This window comes from Theropithecus gelada, chromosome 8 (genome assembly GCF_003255815.1).
Source record: "Theropithecus gelada isolate Dixy chromosome 8, Tgel_1.0, whole genome shotgun sequence".
NCBI classification, from domain to species: Eukaryota; Metazoa; Chordata; class Mammalia; order Primates; family Cercopithecidae; genus Theropithecus; species Theropithecus gelada.
Window position 1 is genome coordinate 126,252,199 of NC_037676.1, and position 21,609 is coordinate 126,273,807.

Sequence of the window (21,609 nt, forward strand, 5' to 3'; positions counted from 1 at the left end):
AAGGGTGAGCTGTACTCAGGTTCATTTTGGTTAAAAGAAGGTTGCAGGCACTGAGAGTTGTCAGGCGTTCTTCTATGGAAGATCAGCTGAAATCCTGCTAAGGGCAAGAGGTGAGGGTGAGAGGCTTCTGGAGGTCCTTTCCAGCCTTGTGGTTTGATGGCCAAACTCCACTGTGCTCCAGGCAGGGTCAAAGCTAGACAAGGGTCAAGCCTCTTACCCTCAACGTAAATCTGCCATATTCCCTACTCCATCTCTCCTCAGGTCTTTCACCACAAGCTGATAGGAAGTGTACTGATTGGCTCTTTCAAAGTAGACCTGGGGACTGTGTACAACCAACCTGGTAAGAAAGCATCACCTCCCCATCTCTCTCTTACTTGTCTTTGGTTTACAGCACCTGGAGGTCATCCCATTCATTCACTCACCTGTGTAACCATTCATTCAATAACACCGAGCACCAGTTATACAAAGTTGAATGAGACATGACTCTTGCCCTCAAATGTTTTACAGTCTAATGATACAATTATTTTATATGTCTACTTCTGGGGAGTTTTTTTTTTCACACAAATTCTGTGCAATTGAGATATGGACAGTAGAATATGGAATATAGGAGCTAAGAATGCAGACTCTGGAGTCAGATTGCCTGGGTTCAAATCCCACTCTATTTCCTAGCTGTGCAACCTTGGGCAAATGACTTAACTTCTCTGGGCCTCAGTGTCCTCATCTGTAGAAATGAGGATAACTTCCTTCCTTCCTAGGTTTGTTGGAGGATTAAGTTAATATACACAAAATGCTTAGTAAAGAGTCTCACACATAATAATGACTACAGCATTTTGTATCCTTATACAAAAGATTTGCTGTAATTATTATTATCCCTGATTTGTAGGAAGGAGAAACTCAGAGAAGCAATGTAATTTGTTCAAGGTCAAGAGGAAATAAGTAACAGAGCCAGCACAGATCTTTTTATGAAAGGCCCCCTATCTTCAACAGGGATTCCAACTCCCGTGACTGCGGCGGCCAGACGGGGAGCATAGCTGTGTGCAGCAGCCTGAGCGTGAGGCATAAAGGAACAGTGGAGTCTGGGAAAGGAGACAGGAGGGCTTGTGCTCTATATACAAGGGCAGTGGCTGCTCAGCGCCTTTGGTATTTACTGTCATGTAGAAATATGATGTCAGTGGCCGGGCGCAGTGGCTCACACCTATAATCCCAGCACTTTGGGAGGTCGAGGCGGGTGGATCACTTGAGGTCAGGAGTTTGAGACCAGCCTGGCCAATATGGTGAAATCCCATCTCTACTAAAGATACAAAAATTAGCTGGGCATGGTCGTGCACACCTGTAGTCCCAGCTACTTGGCAGGCTGAGGCAGGAGAATGGCTTGAACAAGGGAGGCAGAGGTTGCAGTGAGCCAAGATCACGCCATGCTCTCCAGCCTGGGCATTGCAGCGAGACTCTGTCTCAAAAAAATAAATAAATAAAAGAAATAAACATGAAGCCAGTATTGCCAGAACTTATCATTTTTAAAGAAAAGCCAGAAGTCTAGATTATGTAAGCCATCTTGGAAGTTTTGACTTACAGTGAGGCCAAACAAAAAGACCTAGGAGCACATTTACATCCTGTGGGTAAATAATATGTATGTGACTTCTACACTTCATTAATGCCCCCCATCCCATCAAAGATGGAACCTTGTCTCAGTGATTTCCACTAGGTCAATGGCTTCCCAAGAATCTATGGTAAATTGGGGGAAAAGATGGAGAACTAGTGGGAAGCAAAGGGAGAGAAGGGAAAGGAAGAGGGAAGCAGCATGAGGTTTGGAAATAACTGAGATGATTTACCACCCAGAGCAACAGAAGGAGGAGAGCCTGGGGGCCCTTGGCACATGGGAGAGAAAGGGGTGGGGCTGCTGGGCCCATCTGTGAAGGATGTGAGCTGTCAGGGTGCTTTCACAGGTCATCAGTTCTGCGACAAGTGGGCCTTGCTCACAGACCCTGGTGACATCAGGACTGGCACCAAGGGATACCTGAAATGTGACATCAGCGTGATGGGGAAAGGCGACGTCTTGAAGACCAGCCCTAAAACTTCTGACACCGAGGAGCAAATAGAAAAGTAAGAAAGGTCCATCCAGGGCTGTGCATAGAAATGACATGTCCAGTTTTAATCTCTTTCCCCTCCTTCACCCCTTTTCTTATGGGTACATGAGAACCATGCTTGTCCTCAGCTTGGCCACCTGGGATTCTGCTCTACCAGGCACCAAGATGTGTCTTATTAAGGTATGACTCTCCTTTGGGAGGTCAGGTTCTAGGACAGGAACTGTCTGTCTGCCTATCGTAACCCCTAATAGATAAGCTATTCCTAAGCTTATCCAATTTTTCTGAATGTAACTGAATGTTCTTTAAAGGAATTATAATTTCAATCACTGGTTTGTGATGTGGGAAGACTTCAATGCACCTCTTTTAAGGTTCAGAGTGGGAGACAGTATTTATCCTATCATCCTAGGACCTGAATGAGTTTGCGTTTGCTCTATTCATTCCGTTCTCTGTCATTTACACTAGAAAGAAAATTTCAGCAATGAATCTTAACTCTTTTCAGATTTTTCTTATATTGGGATCTATCTTTCTGCCTCCAAATTGCGGCTGTCTTTTCTCTCTGTTTCTTCAATTGAGAGAGCTTTTCATTTGTTTTTGTCTCCCTCTAAGGAACCTTTTGATCCCCAATGGGTTTCCATCAGAGAGACCCTGGGCCAGATTCTATGTGAGACTCTACAAAGCAGAAGGGTTGCCCAAAATGAATTCAAGCATCATGGCGAACGTCACCAAGGCATTTGTGGGTGACAGTAAGGACCTGGTGGATCCCTTTGTGGAGGTCTCCTTTGCTGGGCAGATGGTGAGGAACCATTGTCACTAACGCTGCCTGGCCTGGGCCAGGGCCCTGCTCTCTATCCAAGATATGTTTAATCAAATCAAATTAAATAAAAATTAGGAAGTGCCTTGAAAGCAAAAACTTGTCACTAAAAGGCAATGAGGCCAGGCCCAGTGGCTCACACCTGTAATCCCAGCACTTTGGGAGGCTGAGGCAGGTGAATCACTTGAGGCCAGGAGCCCAAGAGCAGCCTGGCCAACATGGTGAAACCCTGTCTCAACTGAAAACACACAAAAAATTATCTGGGCGTGGTGGTGCATGCCTGTAATCCCAGCTACTGGGTGGCTAAGGCATAAGAATTGCTTGAACTTGAGAGGCGGAGGTTGCAGTAGGCAGATATTGTACCACTGCACTCCAGCCTGGGCGACAGAGCAAGGCTCTGTCTTTAAAAAAAAAAAGGAAACGGGATGTGGCAGGGAAATAGGGGGGCATTACCCACTCACTCTTCACTGGAGAAAATGGAAAGGAGCTATGGGTGGATTGTGGTTTAGGAACCAGGCAGACAGGCATCCTTCCTCACCCCCGGCTGCTTCTCTGAGCTATTCAGTCCCCAGGTCCTGTAGAATTTCCACCCACCTCCTGACCTGTTCCACAATCTCCCCAGGTAGTCCTTGTCCTATGTAAGCCTGGACATCGCTTTTCCCTGCTCAGAAGCCATTGGAAGTATCAGGGTCTGGGTACGTGGTCAGAGATTAACTATGGTTGGCTGGATTTTGAAGCTTCAACTGACACACATGTTGTCTCTGCCATTAAAATACAGACCTACCCTGATTGTCTCCCCTTGGCGGGAGTGAATGCTGAAATATTTTTGACTTGGGCTGAACTTGGAGATCATATAAGACATTACATCCATTTTATGACAAGAAACTGAGGTCCAGACTGGAAAAGTGATTCACACAAGGTCATACTTCTACAAAATATGAGCTCACAGTCTAACTACATCCACTGCATTCCTGGAGATGCACAGAACTCCCATTTGTAATATGGGTGCTAGTTTCACCCCAACCCCAGTATGCTGATCCGAACTCCCTGAGGGCTGTCACTTGCCTTTGTCCCAGGTACCTGGCATGGTGTCCGGCACAGAGCAGGTCATCAGTCATGTTCACTGAGTGTAACTGATTTTCGTGGGTGTCAGAAGCAGGTTCATTATCTTTGAAAACTTACTTTGTATTTCCAACTGGCTTGAAGAGTTTTCTGTAGTCGGTCACTCCCTTCCATGACTCATGTCCTCCTGGCTGTGTTTTTAGGGGCGAACCACAGTGCAAAAGAACTGTGCTGATCCTGTGTGGCATGAACAGGTGATCTTCAAGGAAATGTTCCCTCCCTTGTGTCGGAGGGTGAAAATCCAGGTGTGGGATGAAGGCAGCATGAATGACGTAGCACTGGCAACCCATTTCATTGACCTGAAGAAAATCTCCAATGAACAGGATGGAGACAAAGGTAAAGTCCCACCCATCTGACTTGAAAATGTCTCAAAATACTTGCTTTAGAGCCCTCATCTTTAAAAGGGGTGGGCTAGAGCAGTGGTCCCCAGCCTTTTTGGCACCACGGACCAGTTTTATGGAAGACTATTTTTCCATGGTTGGGTAGGGGGATGGTTTTAGGATGAAACCATTCCACTTTAGATCATCAGGCATTAGGAGCCTCCTCATAAGGAGCATGCAACCTAGATCCCTCGTATGTGCAGTTCACAGTATGCTTTGTACTCCTATGAGAATCTATTGCCACCGCTAATCTGACAGGTGGAGCTCAGGTGGTAATACTCACTTGCCTGCTGGTCATCTCTTGTGGTCCAGTTCCTAACAGGATGGATATTGGCCCATGGCTCTGGGGGGTTAGGGGCCCCTGGGTTAGAGCACCTTCCATGTATTAGGCACTTTCCATGCTACTGTAGGGTCTGTGGTTTGAGTTGGTTCAGGGCAATGGATGACACTGGGCTCTGGGAGCCAGGAGGTTTGCTCCTGGTCCCAGGTCTTCCACAAACACTGCTATGTGTCCTTGAGGAAGTCAGTCTTCCCATGATTGAAAAATGAGACGTTTAGAGTAAATCAGAGATTAGTAAACTAAGGTCTATGGGCCAAATATGGCCTACTACATATATTAGTATGGCCCACAAAATAAATGGTACCAACAAAAATTGTGTCTTCAACCCAATGACGGGAACATGAGAGCGCAGGAATAGCAGCGAGGTACACTGACACGGTGAGCCAGGGCGGGAGCTGAGAGCCCCAGCTAATCCACTGAGCCAGCCAGGCGGAGGTCAGGTAGAAGAATTTCCATTCAGTATATGGCTCTTTATTTGCAAAACCCAAATTAGCAGATAATTCTCTAAAAAGCCCAACAAACCCTCCCTTCTTTAAATTCCCCGGCAATCTTTCTCTGTGTTACGAATTTATACTAATTGACATTTTTTTTGCATACATACATGCACATGCATGTATATCTACATACATACAATCACACATACATATGTGCACAAATATATACACTTATAAATATATCACCTATCATCTGTATATGAAGTTAATGTAATTATTTAAATTTTTTCCTTGATTAGACTAAAGGCGTGTCAAGAGCAGAGAACAAGATTTACACATTTTTGTGTCCCTAACAGATACCATAGAGAGGCCTCAGTAAATAAATACCTTTGTCTAAATCTTTACATTATGGAAAGATTGCTGTATGCAGAAAGCATACTCGGCCCATGTATGCAATTTCTTAGCTAGATGTAAACATGTTTTATATACAACCTTTTAGGAACATCTTGATGGCATTCAGGAAGATACACGTCAGTGGTTGAAAATATAGACATCAGGACCATAAAATCTTTCTATCCTTTTTAATACAACATTCTTATATTTAAGTCGACTCAAGGGAGGGCTAGAATCTAGTTTATGGGAGTAGGGGATCGGAAATGTGTAGGCATAAAACTATTAATAATAGTAACATACATGGAAACATCTAATTGTCAACACTGGCGGATTGTTAAGCAGATCATGATGTATTTGCTTTTTCATAGTACTAGCCTATATTCTTAGCACTTCCTGAGGGCCTGTGTGAAACACTCAATTGATAGTTTCTTTTAATTTTGATAGATGAGACAGATACTATTAGCATCTCCCTTTTAGAGGTGAGGAAACTGCAACACGGGAAAGTTTAAAAACTGCCCAAGGTCACACAGCTTGAACGTGACAGAGCTGAACTCAGGCTTCAGAGCCACCAGGCTGAACTACCTGTCATCGAGATGTTGCCATAGAGATGTTCCCATAGACACTGCATTTTCTCAGACACTATGTATTAAGAAGGGAAAATATCAGCAGTAAGTTCAAATCATCAGGTCTTTTTAATTCTACATTGAGAACGTATCTCGAAACATTTACCTATCTCAGTCTCCACTACCTTCACCCTAGTTCAAGACACTGATCTTCAGTTTTGATGATGAAGTGGTCCTCGAACCAGTTAGCCCACATGCATTCTTCTAACCCTTCATGTAACAGTCAGAGTGATCTTAAGACATCTGATTATGTCTCATCTTTGCTTAAATTCCTTTAAAACATTTCTGTAGTTTTTAGGATAAAGGACAACATTTGTATCAAGGCCCCAAGACCCACCTACCTCTCCAAACTCTCCCACAGAGTTCATCTCTGGCTCCAAACTCTTTCTAGCTGGCACATGCTGCTCCCTCTAGCCAGAATAGACACTCACTCTCTTCTCTGCCTGCCTAACTCCCCTCTATGTTACATCAGCCTGTTACTTTTTCTTGAAACACAAAGTGTGTTTCCTCCATAGTGTTTGCACTGCAAATATTTATTTGTTTAATGTTTACACCTGCTTTGTTCTCCAGCAGGCTCTGTTTAGTATCTAGCATGGTACCTGGCACTAAACATAGAGCCTACTGGAGAACATGGGGGAATCAGTAAACATTTGATGAACAAGTGAACAGAACAGAATGCAGACTGGCATTTATGGTATTAGTACAACTGTGAACAAGTGTAAACATGAATGCAAAAAGGACTAGAAGGAAATATGGCAAGATGGCAATCATAGTTGTCTTTTGCTGATGGGATATCCTGTCAATGTTTTCTTTTGTCTTGGATATTCTACATTTTGAAATGAATGTATGCAACTTTTATAAAGCAAAAGCATAATGAGATAACTAAAACCTGGGGTCTCTCTAGGCTTTCTGCCCACCTTTGGGCCTGCCTGGATTAACCTGTATGGCTCGCCCAGGAACCACAGTCTGATGGATGACTACCAGGAAATGAACGAAGGCTTTGGGGAAGGCGTGTCATTCAGGGGCAGAATCTTGGTAGAAATTGCTGTGGAAATCCTCTCAGGAGGGGCACAGGAATCTAAATTTTCCAAGGCCCTGAAGGAGCTCAAGTTGCCTTCCAAGGACAAAGACTCCAAATCTTCCAAAGGTAAAGACAAGGCTGACAAAACTGATGACGGAAAATCCCAACAGGCTTCAAACAAAACTAACTCAACCGAGGTGGAGGTGGAACCGTTTGATGTCCCCCCAGAGGTAGGTCTGGGCACTGCTTTATGGCAATTTACCTGTGAGGTGAACCAGAGCAGCGACTGCCCCTGCCACAGGTTCCTGAAGGTGTTGTCAGAATATGTCTTATTCCCCCTGAAAAATTTGTGTTGGCCCAGCGCTGTGTTCTGAGGCTGGTCCGCTGCCCCCTCTTGCACACTTCACAGCCATCTGCCTGTGATAAATTCCTTTGAATCCCCCACTCCCCCAAATACAATTCCCATGGAAACCCAAGTAAAGAGAAATAAAAGTGCTCCGGAGGAGTTGGTGGGAGTGGGTGGTACGGGATTGATTAAACTCTATCTGTGGCCTAATTTTGTTCAGTTGTGTTAGCTTGGAGTAAGCTCCGGATGGGAGATAATTTTGGATGAGGAATGAAGAGGAGGAAGAGTAGGTGACAAGCTGGGATATAAGAAATTGAGAAACCTATTCCCCTACCCCAAACCTGCGGGGGAAATCACAACTTTAGGGAATGCTTATTACTCACCATGAAGCAGGTTAGCACTTTCCCAGCCCGGTACTGTCTTATGGGAAAGAGATCTGAGACTCTAAGAGGAATACAAATAGTGAATATTCTCTTTACTGTTTAGTTTATCAATGGTAACTTGCAGTTAAGCAAATGAGAGAGCTTCATGTTTTGTCAGTAACGGTGGTAGGTAGATTCCAGCTCCCAGCTTGGCTAATTCTGCCTCTGGAAGTGTGCTTCTCGGTCGGCTAGGCAATAATTTTGAGTAGGGAAGGGAGGCGATGCCTGAAATCCCAGAGCTGTTCATTTCTAGGAGAGACTGGAGAGTCCAAAGGAGTATAGCAGCAGGTCACCTTAGCCTTGGAAGAGGCATTTGTTTTTGTTGATGGGATCTAATACATTTTTTTTTACTATACTTTAAGTTCTAGGGTACATGTGTGCAACGTGCAGGTTTGTTGCATATGTATACATGAGCCATGTTGGTGTGCTGCACCCATTAACTCGTCATTTACATTAGGTATATCTCCTAATGCTACCCCTCCCTGCTTCCCCAACCCCACAACAGGCCCCAGTGTGTGATGTTCCCCTTCCTGTGTCCAAGTGTTCTCATTGTTCAATTCCCACCTATGCGTGAGAACATGCGGTGTTTGGTTTTTTGTCCTTGCGATAGTTTGTTGAGAATGATGGTTTCCAGCTTCATCTATGTCCCTACAAAGGACATGAACTCATTCTTTTTTATGGCTGCATAGTATTCCATGGTGTATATGTGCCACATTTTCTTAATCCAGTCTATCATTGTTGGACACTTGGGTTGGTTCCAAGTCTTGGCTATTGTGCACACGTATGTTTATTGTGGCACTAATACATTTTAAGAAACCATGTAGGTGAGCGATTGGAGCACAGAGCTAGAAATCTTGGGGTGGGTTGTAGTTATGGCTCCGATACTAACACCTCTCTGTGTTTTAGTTTACCCATCAATAAAATGAGATAGTTAATAGTTACCCTGCCATAGGCATCTTCGGGGGTTAAATGAGGAAATGCATGTAAAATGGTTCGCAGAGTTCTTAGCACATACATAGGAAGCAGGCAATGCATTTGTTGTTGTTGTCGTCAGTGTCGCTATGGTTTTCTCCCACCCCCAGGGAGCAGCTATTCAGAGCTTTCCAATCTGTTTGTGACTTTGGAAATTTAGTGGACCTCCCCAGTTCTCTCCTCTGAGCTCACATACTGTATTGGAAAATATTGTCTGAAAACGTGTGTGCCAGTTTGTTATGGTTAGAACTTACATTATCTATATGGGATTGTGTTTAGGGGTGTTTCTTGAGAATACATGCCAACTTTGGAGACTTAACTTTGAACTTCACCAGAAGTTGTGGGTGGCTTAGTAGCTACCTAAGCTGATATCTCCATCTATCCCTGTAGTCGTTTTTCCTGCTGTGGGTTGAAGCTGTCTATTTTTTTCTAGACAAGGATTGCCAAGTAGAAAGAGGCTGGAAAAATATTTTCTTAATCCAAGTAGAAATATCTTTAAGATATTTTGCTGAAGACTTGAAGTAGATTCTATCAGAAAGCAAGGGAAGTTGTGAACTTATTTGGGGTAGAAAGTACATTTCTCTGCAGGCTGTGGGGGTGTATCTTGGCTATTGTGCAATAGGTAATAGGAGAGAGGTAAAATTCAGACACTGTTTAAACCCTTATTTCCCCTCCCTCGTCTCTTCATCTTGACTTCTTGTTTGTGGCCAGTATCTTGTTGGGTTTATTAGTTATCTACGGCTGCATGACAACATATCTCAAAACTTGGCAGCTTAAGACAACAAACATTTATTTTCTCTGTAGATGAGGAATTTGGCAATAGCGTAGCTCAGTGGTTCTGCCTCCAGATCTCATGAAGTTTGCATCAAGGCGTTGGCAGGGGCTGTCGTGATCTGAAGGTTTGACTGTGGCTGGAAAACCCACTTTGAAGATGACTCCCTCACATGGCAGGAGACTGTGATTCTTTGTTGGCTCTTGGCAGGAGGCCTCATCCTCATTCTGTGGCTCCTCCTACAGACTGAGGATCCTGTGACATGGCAGCTGGCCTTCCCCAGAGCAGGTGATCCAAGAGGAAGCAAGGCTGAAACTGTCTTTCATGACCTGGCCACAGAAGCCACACATTGACATATATGCTATGTTCTGTCTGTTAGAAATAAATCATTTAGTCCAGCCCATTCTCAAAGGGAGGAGAATTAGGCTTCACTTTTTGAGGGGATGATTAGCAAAGCATTTGTGGATATATTTTAAAGCCACCACACTGGGCTTCAACCTTCCTCACACCTGAACAGCTCATGGCTCACCCTCATCAACATGATGATGCCCTTTCTTGCGGCATCCTCTTTTTCAACTGGTTCTCAAGCTCCAATCTCCCCAGCTGCAGCTGTACCTTCATTGCCCATCTGGACAGCTGAGAGATCCCATGATGCTGACTTTGTCAACTCACCCTCTTTACCCCTCAAAGCTTATCTCCCCTGTGCCAAATTTTCACAGATCACAGCCAATCTAAAAACTGGTTCATTTTTAAAATTCTGTGAACACACTGACTAGCTTCTTACTTAAATGTCATCCTTGATATTGGTAAGAATAAAAATAGAGCCTAACTCCATGGAGTTTATGATATAGAAGGAGAGGTATGAAATATAAATGTAACAGGAAGTAGAAAGTGGTAAGTGCTTTAAGGAGGTACAGAAAAAGTGCTGTTATTTCCTGGAGTGAGTGAAGTATGATTATTAAAATGTCAAGCCCCCAAGTAAGATAGCTGGATGTAAATTGTGGCAGTATGGTGCAGTGGTTACTGCTTGGCCTCTAAAGAAACATTGCCTGCATTTGAATCTGAGTAAGTGACTTAACCTCCTTATGCTTGTTTCCAAGAATAACCTCTTGCTTCTCAGCCTCTTATTAAGGATTTGATAAATGAATATATGCAAAAATGCTCAGAACAGAGCCTCATACATAGTGCTCAATAAATTTTAGATATGCTTAATAATTTGGGGCAGAGATTTAATCTCTCACTAGACTGCAGTGTCATCGTCTGTGAGTGAGTAAAGTAGAAATGCCTCTTTCCTGGTGTAGTTGTGGAATTACAGGATATAATGTGGGCAAACTTCTTAATACCGTATCTCACACATAGTAAGAGGTCAGTAAACATTACCTATCATCATTTTACCAGCTTGAGGAGCTGAGATGTGCTTCCAGAATGGAAAGACATTTGAGTTAAACCTTGTAGGATGGGTGGAATTAAGACATCAATTCTGCCCTGCTGAAATACTTATTTTCACTGCCATTTATGGTGATAAGTGTAGGCTTTTTACTAGGTGCTTGACATGAATGATATCATTTCTGCCCCCTCTCCTCCCTGAAAGCCCAATAATGGTGGTTATTTCACAGGTGAGGAACATGACACCCAGAGAATAGAGATGATTTGCTTAAAGTCAGTCAGCCTGGGAGTGGAAGGGTTGAGATTTGAAGAAGGATTTTTTTGTCTGGCTCTGGATCCTGAAATTCTTCTCTCGGCTACATGGCCTACATTCCCTCCAGGTCTCTTAGTAGTTCCTTGTTTTGTTGTTTTTATTTTTAGCGACAGGGTCTTGCTATGTTACCCAGGCTGGCCTCAAACTCCTGGGCTCAAATGATCTTCCTGCCACAGCCTTCTGAGTAGCTGACATTACAGGCGTGTGCCACCACACCCAGCTTCTCTCCATGGTTTTTAACTTCCTCCTAGAGAGTAAACTCAGCCTCAGGAAGGTGAGATAGGAGGCTAGTTAATAGTCAGTGGATAGAGTGGTAGGAGGAGGGTATGCTGGATGACTAAGATCCAGCACTGAGCCTCACCCTGTTCGACATTTTCTGGTCACAACGAACATTTCCTAGGAAGACTGGCACCACAGTAGCTTCTGTATGAAAGAAGGGGGTATCATTCACCTAATGGTATGGAAACCCTTTGGCTCTTTGAGGCACCTGTCTCGGGCTCTCGACCCAATGGAGCTCTTGATCCCTGGGGCCACAATTGCTTTATTTCCTTAGATTGTCCTTATGGCCATTTCTGCAGAGTTCAACAAATCCAGTTGCAAAACCAGGAAGCACAGAATGTATGGATCCAGTTGACTTAGCCTCTTAGCTCAGAAATGAAATGCTGTGTCAGTGGATCCAGCAACATCCACTGCCTGAAGCATCAGCCTTTTTCCTTGTCAATAAGAGTCATTGGCAAATAATTGTGTATTCCCTTGTGATGACTACTGTCTTATGACTTGTTATAGTCTAGTCTTCCAGACTGTGGGCTTCTTGAGAAGGCAGCCTTGTTGGAAACCAGGCCTTGAGTCTTGGCTGACTTTACTTTGCTGTGTGTGCCCTTGGGAAGCTGCTTAGTATCTCTGAGCATTAGTTTATTTGGGTAAAAGGTAGAGGTTGGAGTAGATGAACTCTAAGGTCCTTTTCAATATGAAGGCACCTGTGATTCTGGGACCTGTGTACCCTTCACAGCAGCAACCACAGTGCATGTAACCCACCCTGGATACACATGATTGGCCAGTGCTTATACATGTGACTAATCTGCTGTTTCTTTTTTTCTGGGCTTGCTTATTTGGGGAAGTAAGGTTTGATTCTGGTCAGCGTTAATGCATTGGGTTAATACATGTTCGAATTCAAAGAACACTGGGTCTGTGGTGAGTATACTTGGGAAAATTACTTGACAACCTCAAGCTTTAGTTCCCTCAGTTTTCTTATCTGTTAAAAGGGAATGATCCAAATTTTGGCCTCTTAAGGTTGCAAGGAGGAACAAATAGCATACTGTATCTGACTACCCTGTGTAAGCCATAAAGTTATGCTCAAATCTGAGGATTTTATACTGTCATTCTGTTTCTTGTCTTTGATTTTCTGTTTTCTGAAACCCCAATCTCCAGAAGGTAATTCCAAACCCGTATTTCACCAGCGGCATCCTAGAAAGACGTGCACACCCAGTTTATTTGTTAAAATAAAAGGAGTTTTGTTTTAAGGTAGAAGCTCGGAAGGTTGAGACGGCATCATTCTAGATGAATGACTCAATTTGGATCTGCAGTTTGCAGATCCTGATTCATACATTTGATTTGGGGGGAAATGCTGTGCCCTTTCAGGCTGAAACAGAGGCCCAAATGTTTATAAATTACGCTGGATGAGGCCAGCATCGCAAAATCAGCTTCCTAATGAGAAAAAGCCAGTTCTGCCTAATAATTTTGTTTTCTTTCTGTAGATTATACCAGAAAAAAATGAGGAATTTTTACTCTTTGGAGCATTTTTTGAAGCTACCATGATTGACCGGAAGATTGGAGATAAACCCATCAGCTTTGAAGTTTCTATTGGTAAGTACAGAAAAGCACAGTGCCAGGCACATAGCATGGATTTAGTACCTATTTCTTGAATAAATGAGTTAGTGCCTTACATGAAGATAATAGCACTCTGGTGGAGGTTTGCATCTCAGAATGAGATGAACAATTCCTTGTCTACCCTATTGTCAATATATAGGGGATAGATTTATTTTCTTTTAAATTTAATTTTGAAGTTTTTTGGGTACATCGTAGGGGTATATATTTATGGGATACATGAGATTTTGATATAGCTATACAATATGTAATAATCCCACTAGCGTATATAGGGTATCTATCACCTCAAGCATTTATCCTTTCTTTGGTTGCTAACAATCCAATTACACTCTTTTAGTTATTTAAAAATGTACAATAAGTTGTTGACTGTACTCACCCTGTTGTACTATCAAATGCTAGATCTTACTCATTCTATTGAACGATTTTTTTTTTTTTTGAGACGGAGTCTTGCTCTGTCGCCCAGGCTGGAGTGCAGTGGCGCAATCTCGGCTCACTGCAAGCTCCGCCTCTCGGGTTCATGCCATTCTCCTGCCTCAGCTTCCCCAGTAGCTAGGACTACAGGCACCCGCCACCACGCCTGGCTAATTTTTTGTATTTTTAGTAGAGACGAGGTTTCACTGTGTTAGCCAAGATGGTCTCGATCTCCTGACCTCGTGATCTGCCCACCTCGGCCTCCCAGTGTGCTGGGATTACAGGCGTGAGCCACCATGCCCGGCCTGAATGATATTTTTGTACCCATTAACCATCTGCACTTCTCCTCTGCCTCCCACTACCCTTCCTAGCCTTTGGTAACCATCATTCCACCCTCTATCTCAGTGAGTTTAATTGTTTGAATTTTTAGCTTCTCCAAATGAGTGAGAACATGTGAAGTTTGTCTTTCAGTGCCTGGCTTGTTTCACTTAACATGATGACCTCCAGTTCCATCCACGTTGCTGCAAATGACAGGATCTCATTCTTTTTCATGGCTGAATAGTACTCCATTGTGTATATGTATCACGTTTTCTTTATCCATTCATCTGTTGATGGACATTTAGGTTGCTTCCAAATCTGAGCTATTGTAAACAGTGCTATAACAGACATAGGAGTGCAGACCTCTCTTTGATATACTGACTTCCTTTCTTTTGGATATACATCCAACGGTGGGATTGCTGGCTCATATGGTAGTTCTATTTTTAGTTTTCTGAGGAACCTCCAAACTGTTCTCCATAGTGGTTGTACTAATTAGCATTCCCATCAACAGTGTATGAAGGTTTTCTTTTCTCCACATCCTCACCAGCATTGTTATTAACCTGTTATTTGGAGACAAGCCATTTTAACTGGTGAAATGATATATAATTGAAGTTTGATTTACATTTCTCTGATGGTTAATGATGCTGAGCACCTTTTCATAAGCTTGTTTGCCGAAATGCCTTTTACCTATTTTAAAATCAGATTATTGTTTTTTTTTTTCCTATAAAGTTGTTAGAGCTCCTTATATCTTCTGGTTATTAATCACTTGTCAGATAGATAGGATGCAGATATTTCCTTCTGTTCTGTGGGTTTTCTCTTCACTTTATGAATTGTTTTCTTTGCTGTACATCAGCTTTTTAACTCGATGTGATCCCATTTGTCCATTTTTGTTTTGGTTGCATATGCTTGTGGTATATTACTCAAGAAATCTTTGCCCAGACCAATGCCCTGGAGAGTTTTCCCAGTGTTTTCTTGTAGTAACTTCATAGTTTGAGGCCTTAGATTTAAGTCTTTAATCCATTTTGATTTGGTTTTTGTATATGGTGGGACGTAGGGGTCTAGTTTCATTCTTCTTTATATGGATATCCAGTTTACCCAGCACCATTTATTGAAGAGACTGTCCTTTTCCCGACATATGTTCTTGAGACTTGTAGAAAATGAGTTCACTGGCTAGGCGTGGTGGCTCACGCCTGTAATCCCAGCACTTTGGGAGGTTGAGGCGGGTGGATCATGAGGTCAGGAGTTCGAGACCATGGTGAAACCCCGTCTCTACTAAAAATACAAAAATTAGCCCGGCATGGTGGTATGTGACTGTAATCCCAGCTACTCGGGAGGCTGAGGCAGGAGAATCGCTTGAACTCGGGAGGCGGAGGTTGCAGTGAACCAAGAGTACCACTGCATTCTAGCCTGGGTGACAGAAAGCGACTCTGTCTCAAAAAAAAAAAAAAAAAAAAAAAAAAAAATGCTCACTATAGATGAATAGTTTTTCTGGGTTCTCTATTCTGTTCCATTGGTCCACGTGTCTGTTGTTATACCAGTACCATACTGTTGTGGTTACTACAGCTCTGTAGCATAATTTGAAATCAGGTAGTATGATTCCTTCAGTTTTGTTCTTTTTGCTTCGAATATCTTTGGCTATTCTGTGTCTTTTGTGGTTCTATGTAAATTTTAGGATTTTTTCTATTTCTATGAAGAATGTCATTGGTTTTGATAGAGATTGAATTGAATCTGTAGATTGCTTTGGGTAGTGTGGGTGTTTTAACAATACTGATTCTTCCAATCCATGAACATGGAATATGTCTCTATTTTTTTTGTGTCCTCTTCAATTTATTTCACCAGTGTTTTATAGTTTTCATTGTGGAGATCTTTCACTTCTTTGATTAAGTTTATTCCTAGGTATTTTATTTTATTTACAACTATTGTAAATAGGATTACTTTCTTGATTTCCTTTTCACATTGTTCACTGTTGGCATATAGAAATGCTACTGATTTTTAAATGTTGATTTTGCATCCTGCAACTTTACTGAATTTGTTGATCAGTTCTAACAGTTTTTTGGTGGAGTATTTAGGTTTTTCTAAATATAAGATCATATCATCGGCAAACAAGGATTATTTGACTACTTCATTTCCTATTTGGATGCCCTTTATTTCCTTCTCTTGTCTGATTTCTCTCTCTAGGACTCCCAGTATCATGTTGAGTAACAGAGATGAAAGTGGGCATCTTTTTCTTGTTCCAGCTATTGGAGGAAAGGCTTTCAGTTTTTTTCCATTCAGTGTGAAACTAGCTGTGGGTCTGTCATATATCACTTTTATTGGATTGAGGTATGTTCCTTCTGTACTCAGTGTTTTGAGAGTTTTTCAATCACGAAGAGATGTTAAATTTTATCAAATGCTTTTTCAACATAAATTGGAATGATCATATGGTTTTTGTCCATTCTGTTGACGTGATGTATCATATTGATTTGTGTACATTGAACTGTCCTTGCATCCTTGGTATAAATCCCACTTGGTCACATTTTTAATGTGTTGTCAAATTTGGTTTGCTAGTATTTTGTTGAGGATTTTTGCATCAATGTTGATCAGGGATATTGTGCTGTAATTTTCTTTTTTGGTGTGTCTTTGTATGGTTTTGGTCTCAGGGTAATACTGGCCTTGGGGAATGAGTTTGGAAGTATTCTGTCCTCTTCCATTTTCTGTATTGGAATTCTTTTTAAAAATATTTTTAAAATATCAGTAGCTTTTGTAATACAAGTAGTTTTTGGTAACATGGATGAATTGTATTCATCTATGGTGAAGTCTAGGATTTTACTGCACCCGTCACCTAAGTAGTGTACATTGTACCCAGTGTGTAGCTTTTTATCCTTCGTCCTCTTCTACCCTCTTCCTTCTGAGTCTCCAAAGTCCATTATACCATTCTATATGATTTTCATATCTATAGCTTAGCTCCTGCTTATAAGTGAGAACATAGGGTATTTGGTTTTCCATTCCTGAGTTACTTCACTTAGAATAAAGACCTCCAGCTCCATCTAAGCTGCTGCAAAAGACATTATTTTATTCTTTTTTATGGCTAAGTATATTCCATGGTGTATATATAACATGTTTTCTTTATCTACTCATTAGTCAATCGGCATTAAGGTTAGTTCCATATCTTTGCAATTGTGAATTGTGCTGAAACAAGCATAAACATGCAGGGGTCTTTTTGATATAATGACCTTTTTTCCTTTGGGTAGATAACCAGTATTAGGATTGCTGAATTGAATGGTAGATCTACTTTTAGTTCCTATGTTTTCTTCTAGGATTTTTGTGGTTTCTGGTCTTAGATTTAAGTCCTTGATCCATCTTGAGTTGATTTTTGTATACGATACAGATCCAGTCTTATTCTTCTATGTGTGGCTATCCAGTTTTCCTAGCACCATTTATTAAATAGGGTGTTCTTTCTCCAAATTACGTTTTTGTATGCTTTGTCAAAATTCAGTTGGTTGTAAGTATTGGCTTTATTTCTGGGTTCTCTATTCTGTTCCATTGGTCTATGTATCTGTTTTTATACCAATAACATGCTGTTTTAGTAACTATATTCTTGCAGTATAACTTGAAGTCAGGTAATGTGATGCTTCCAGATTTGTTCTTTTTGTTTGGGATTGCTTTGGCTATTTGTGCTCTTTTTTGGTTTTATATGAATTTTAGGATTGTTTCTAATTCTGCGAAAAATGATTTGGTATTTTGATAGGAACTGCATTGAATTTCTAGATTGCTTTGAGTAGCACGGTCATTTTCAGAATGCTAATTTTTCTAATCCATGAGCATGAGATATGCTTCCATTTGTGTCATCTGTGATTTCTTTCAGCAGTGTTTTGTAGTTCTCCTTGCAGAGATATTTAACCTCCTTGGTTAAGTATAATCCTAGTTGCTTTTTTTTTTTTTTCTTTTTTTGCAGCTATTGTAAAAGGGATTGAGTTTTTTATTTGATTCTCAACTTGGAAGTTGTTGGTATATAGCAGTGCTACGGATGTGTGTACATTGATTTTGTAACCTGAGACTTTGATGAATTTGGTTATCAAGTCTAGGAGTCTTTAGGGTTTTCTAGGTATATTATATGATTAGCAAACTGCAATAGTTTGACTTCCTCTTTTCCTATTTGAATGCCCTTTATTTCTTTCTCTTGCCTGATTGCTCTGGTTAGGACTTCCGCATAGAAGTTGTGAAAGTGGGCATCCTTGTCTTGTTCCAGTTCTTAGGGGAAGTGCTTTCAACTTTTCCCTGTTCAATATAATGTTGGCTGAGGGTTTTTCATATTGGGCTTATTATTTTGAGGTATGTCCCTTCCATGCCTACTTTTTTGATTGTTTTTTTAATCATAAAATGATGCTGTATTTTATTGAATGCTTTTGCTGCATCTCTTGAGATGATCATATGGTTTTTAATTCTGTTTATGTGATGTATCACTTATATTGATTTCCATACGCTAAACCATCCCTGCATCCCTGGAATGTAACGCACTTGATCATGGTGTATTTTCTTTTTGATGTGCTGTTGGATTTGGTTTGCTAGTATTTTGTTGAAGAATTTTGCATCTGTGTTTATCAGGGATATTGGTCTGTGGTTTTCTTTTTTCGTTATGTCCTTTCCTGGTTTTGGAATCAGGGTGATACTGACTTCACAGAATGAGTTAGAAAGAATTCCCTCTTTCTCAATCTTTTGGAACAGTTTCAGTAGAATTGGTACTAACTCTTTTATGAATGTCTGGTAGAATTCAGCTGTGAATCCATCTGGCCCTAGGATTTTTTTTGTTGTTGGCTTTTTTTTTTTTTTTATTGCTGACTCAATCTCACTGCTTGTTGTTGGTCTCTTCAGGGTTTCTATTTCTTCCTTTTTTAATCTAGGAATGTTGTATGTTTCCAGGAATTTATCCATCTCCTCTAGATTTTCTAGTTTGTTTGCATAGAAGTGTACATAGTAGTCTTGAATGATCTTTTGTATTTTTGTTGTGTCAGTGGTAGTGTCTCCATTTTAATTTCTAATTGAGATTATTTGCATCTTCCATCTTCTTTTCTTGGTTAATATAGATAATGATCTATTGATTTTGTTTATGTTTTTAAAGAACCATTTTTTGTTTCATTGATCTCCTATTTTTTGGTTTTAATTTCATTTAATTCTGCTTTGATCTTTGTTATTTCTTTTCTTCTGCTAGCTCTTTGATTTTGTTTTTTGCTATTTTTCTAGTTCCTTGAGGTGTGACATTGGGTTGTCAATTTGTGATCTATCAGACTTTTTGATGTAGGCACTTAGTGCTAAAAACTTTCCTCTTAGCACTGCTTCTGCTGTATCCCAGAAATTTAGGTAAGTTGTGTCACTATTATCATTTATTTCAAAGAATTTTTAAATTTCCATCTTGATTTCATTGTTAAACCAAAAATCATTCAGGAGCAGACTAATTTCCATGTATTTGTAGTTTTGAAGATTCTTTTTGGAATTGATATCTAGTTTTGTTCTGTGGTCTGAGAAGATACTTGATACGATTTCAATTTTTAAAAAGTTTGAGACTTGTGTCTTATCATATGGTCTATCTTGGAGAATAGTCCATGCTGATGAAAAGAATGTATATTCTGCTTGATATATCCCTTGATGATGTCCTTTTTGCAATCAATCTCCCAGGAGTTCTTTGAGCTTCTCATATTTGGGTATCTAAATGTAGATATCTAAGAAGGCCAGTGAAATTTTCCTCAATTATTTTTCAAATAAGTTTTTCAAACTTTTTGCTTTCTCTTCTCCCTCAGGAACACCAATTATTTTTAGGTTTCGTCATAATCCATATTTCTTGGAGACTTTGTTTATTTCCTTCAGTTCTTTTTTTGTTTTTGTCTGATTGGGTTAATTCAAAAGCCTTGTCTTTGAGCCCTGAAATTCTTTCTTCTACTTGGTCTAGTCTACTGTTGAAACTTTCCTCTGTATTTTGTAATTCCCTTAATGCATCCTTCATTTCCAGAAGTTGATTGGTTTTTCTTTAAAATATCCATCTCCTTAGAATATTTTTCATTCATATTCTGAATTGTTTTTAAAATTTATTTATGTTGTTTTTCTACCTTTCTTTTATATCTCCTTGAGTAGCTTGATCAATCTTTTGAATTCTTTAGTATTTCGAAGTTTCATCTTGGTTTGGATCCATTGCTGGAGAGCTAGTATGATCTTTTGGGAGTGCTATAGAACCTTCTTTTGTCATATTGCCAGAATTATTTTTCTGGTTTCTTCTCATTTGGGTAGACTATTTCCTCTAATTATTCTTGGATTTAATTTTGATTTGACTGTGTTTCTTTAAATATTTTTTACCCTCTAAGAATAAGACTTTAATAATTATTGTTTCTTGTAGCCTAAGTCAGCTCTGGTGGCTTTAATGGTGAATACTCTGTATGAGTTCCTTGGTTGTAGACAGTTTGTATTACGGTTTCCTCAGAGGCTGGTTGTAGTAGCCATGTGCTCGGTGTGTAAGCAAGTTCACTGTCTCCTATGGGGCTGAAATGGCAGAGGTCTCTTGAAGCCTATCTCATTCCCCTGTGGTGTGCATTTTTAAATTAACTTTTTTCCCCAGTATTTTATGTACTGGTTTGAAGAGTTCAGGTTCAGGCCAGTAGGAGAGGTGTCCATGAATAGTAACCGGTTTTGGCTAAAGCAGGTGGGTAAATGCAATACCCAATGATCGGCAGAGGTCCCAACCTTGACAGAGGTGGCTAGGGGAGCTCTCAGTGTAATGAACTGAGGACTTATTAGGGGGAAAAGTGGAAGCCACCTCAGCTTCCATGCCAGGCAAGCACAAAAACAATCCACCTCCCAGTCACACTCCTAAACCAGTGTTCCAGCTATTCAGATCAGATAGGCACCTATTTTCATCTGCAGGAATGTTGATATTCCAAGTAGTTAGAGATTATGAAACTACTCCTCGTGCAAGCCTGAACCTTGAGGGCGGTTCTCCTGTGAGGATGCAGACACCCAGAAAGTCTGTCAATAGGTACACCCATACAGAGCTTCTGTGAGAGAAGCTGTAGCTATGCCTGCAGTGGTAGACAAGGGGGAAAAGACATCCCCTTCTCCAAGACCCTGAATGAGCACCAGGGCTGCCTGACTGTTTTGGGGTAGAGTTACAGACTTTCCCTGCTGAGCCCAGCGCTGCAGCTCTGCCTCTGTTAAAAGAAACTTCCCACTAGCAGAAAGTTCTGGGACTCAAGGCCTGCTGTGTGGATTCTTTTGCCCTACAGGGTGCTCCCTTAATATGATGCACTGCCCCTTTCCCTTGGAGTAGGAGTCCCTGAGAGCCAAACTACTGTGAATGCTGCTGTTCCTCTGGGTCTAGCCACCCAGTGGGGTTGCCACAATCCAGGCTTGTTTGTGAAAATGCCTGCAAATGATCCAGTGATGTGGTCTGTCCTCAAGTCTCCTAGCAGTGGCTACCAGCACCAGTTCTAATGAGGGTGGCCAGGGGAGTGATGTAGACTCTGTGAGATTCTCTGGTTATAAATAGCCTTAATGTGTTGGCTTTCTCAAATTCCGGTTGTAGTAGTAATGAACTGATCATGTAGGCAGACTTA

At 41.1% G+C, this 21,609-nt stretch overlaps 1 protein-coding gene across 1 annotated transcript in view; it reads left to right on the forward strand.

Annotated features, from left to right (window-relative positions):
• Positions 1–21,609, forward strand: part of FER1L6 (fer-1 like family member 6) — a 170,165-nt gene that overhangs the window by 17,046 nt on the left and 131,510 nt on the right. The window contains exons 6-11 of the mRNA XM_025394519.1: positions 262–340; positions 1,944–2,100; positions 2,691–2,877; positions 4,161–4,353; positions 7,092–7,438; positions 13,174–13,282. Coding sequence (XP_025250304.1) covers positions 262–340; positions 1,944–2,100; positions 2,691–2,877; positions 4,161–4,353; positions 7,092–7,438; positions 13,174–13,282 — 1,072 coding nt within the window. The remainder of the gene's footprint in view (positions 1–261; positions 341–1,943; positions 2,101–2,690; positions 2,878–4,160; positions 4,354–7,091; positions 7,439–13,173; positions 13,283–21,609) is intronic.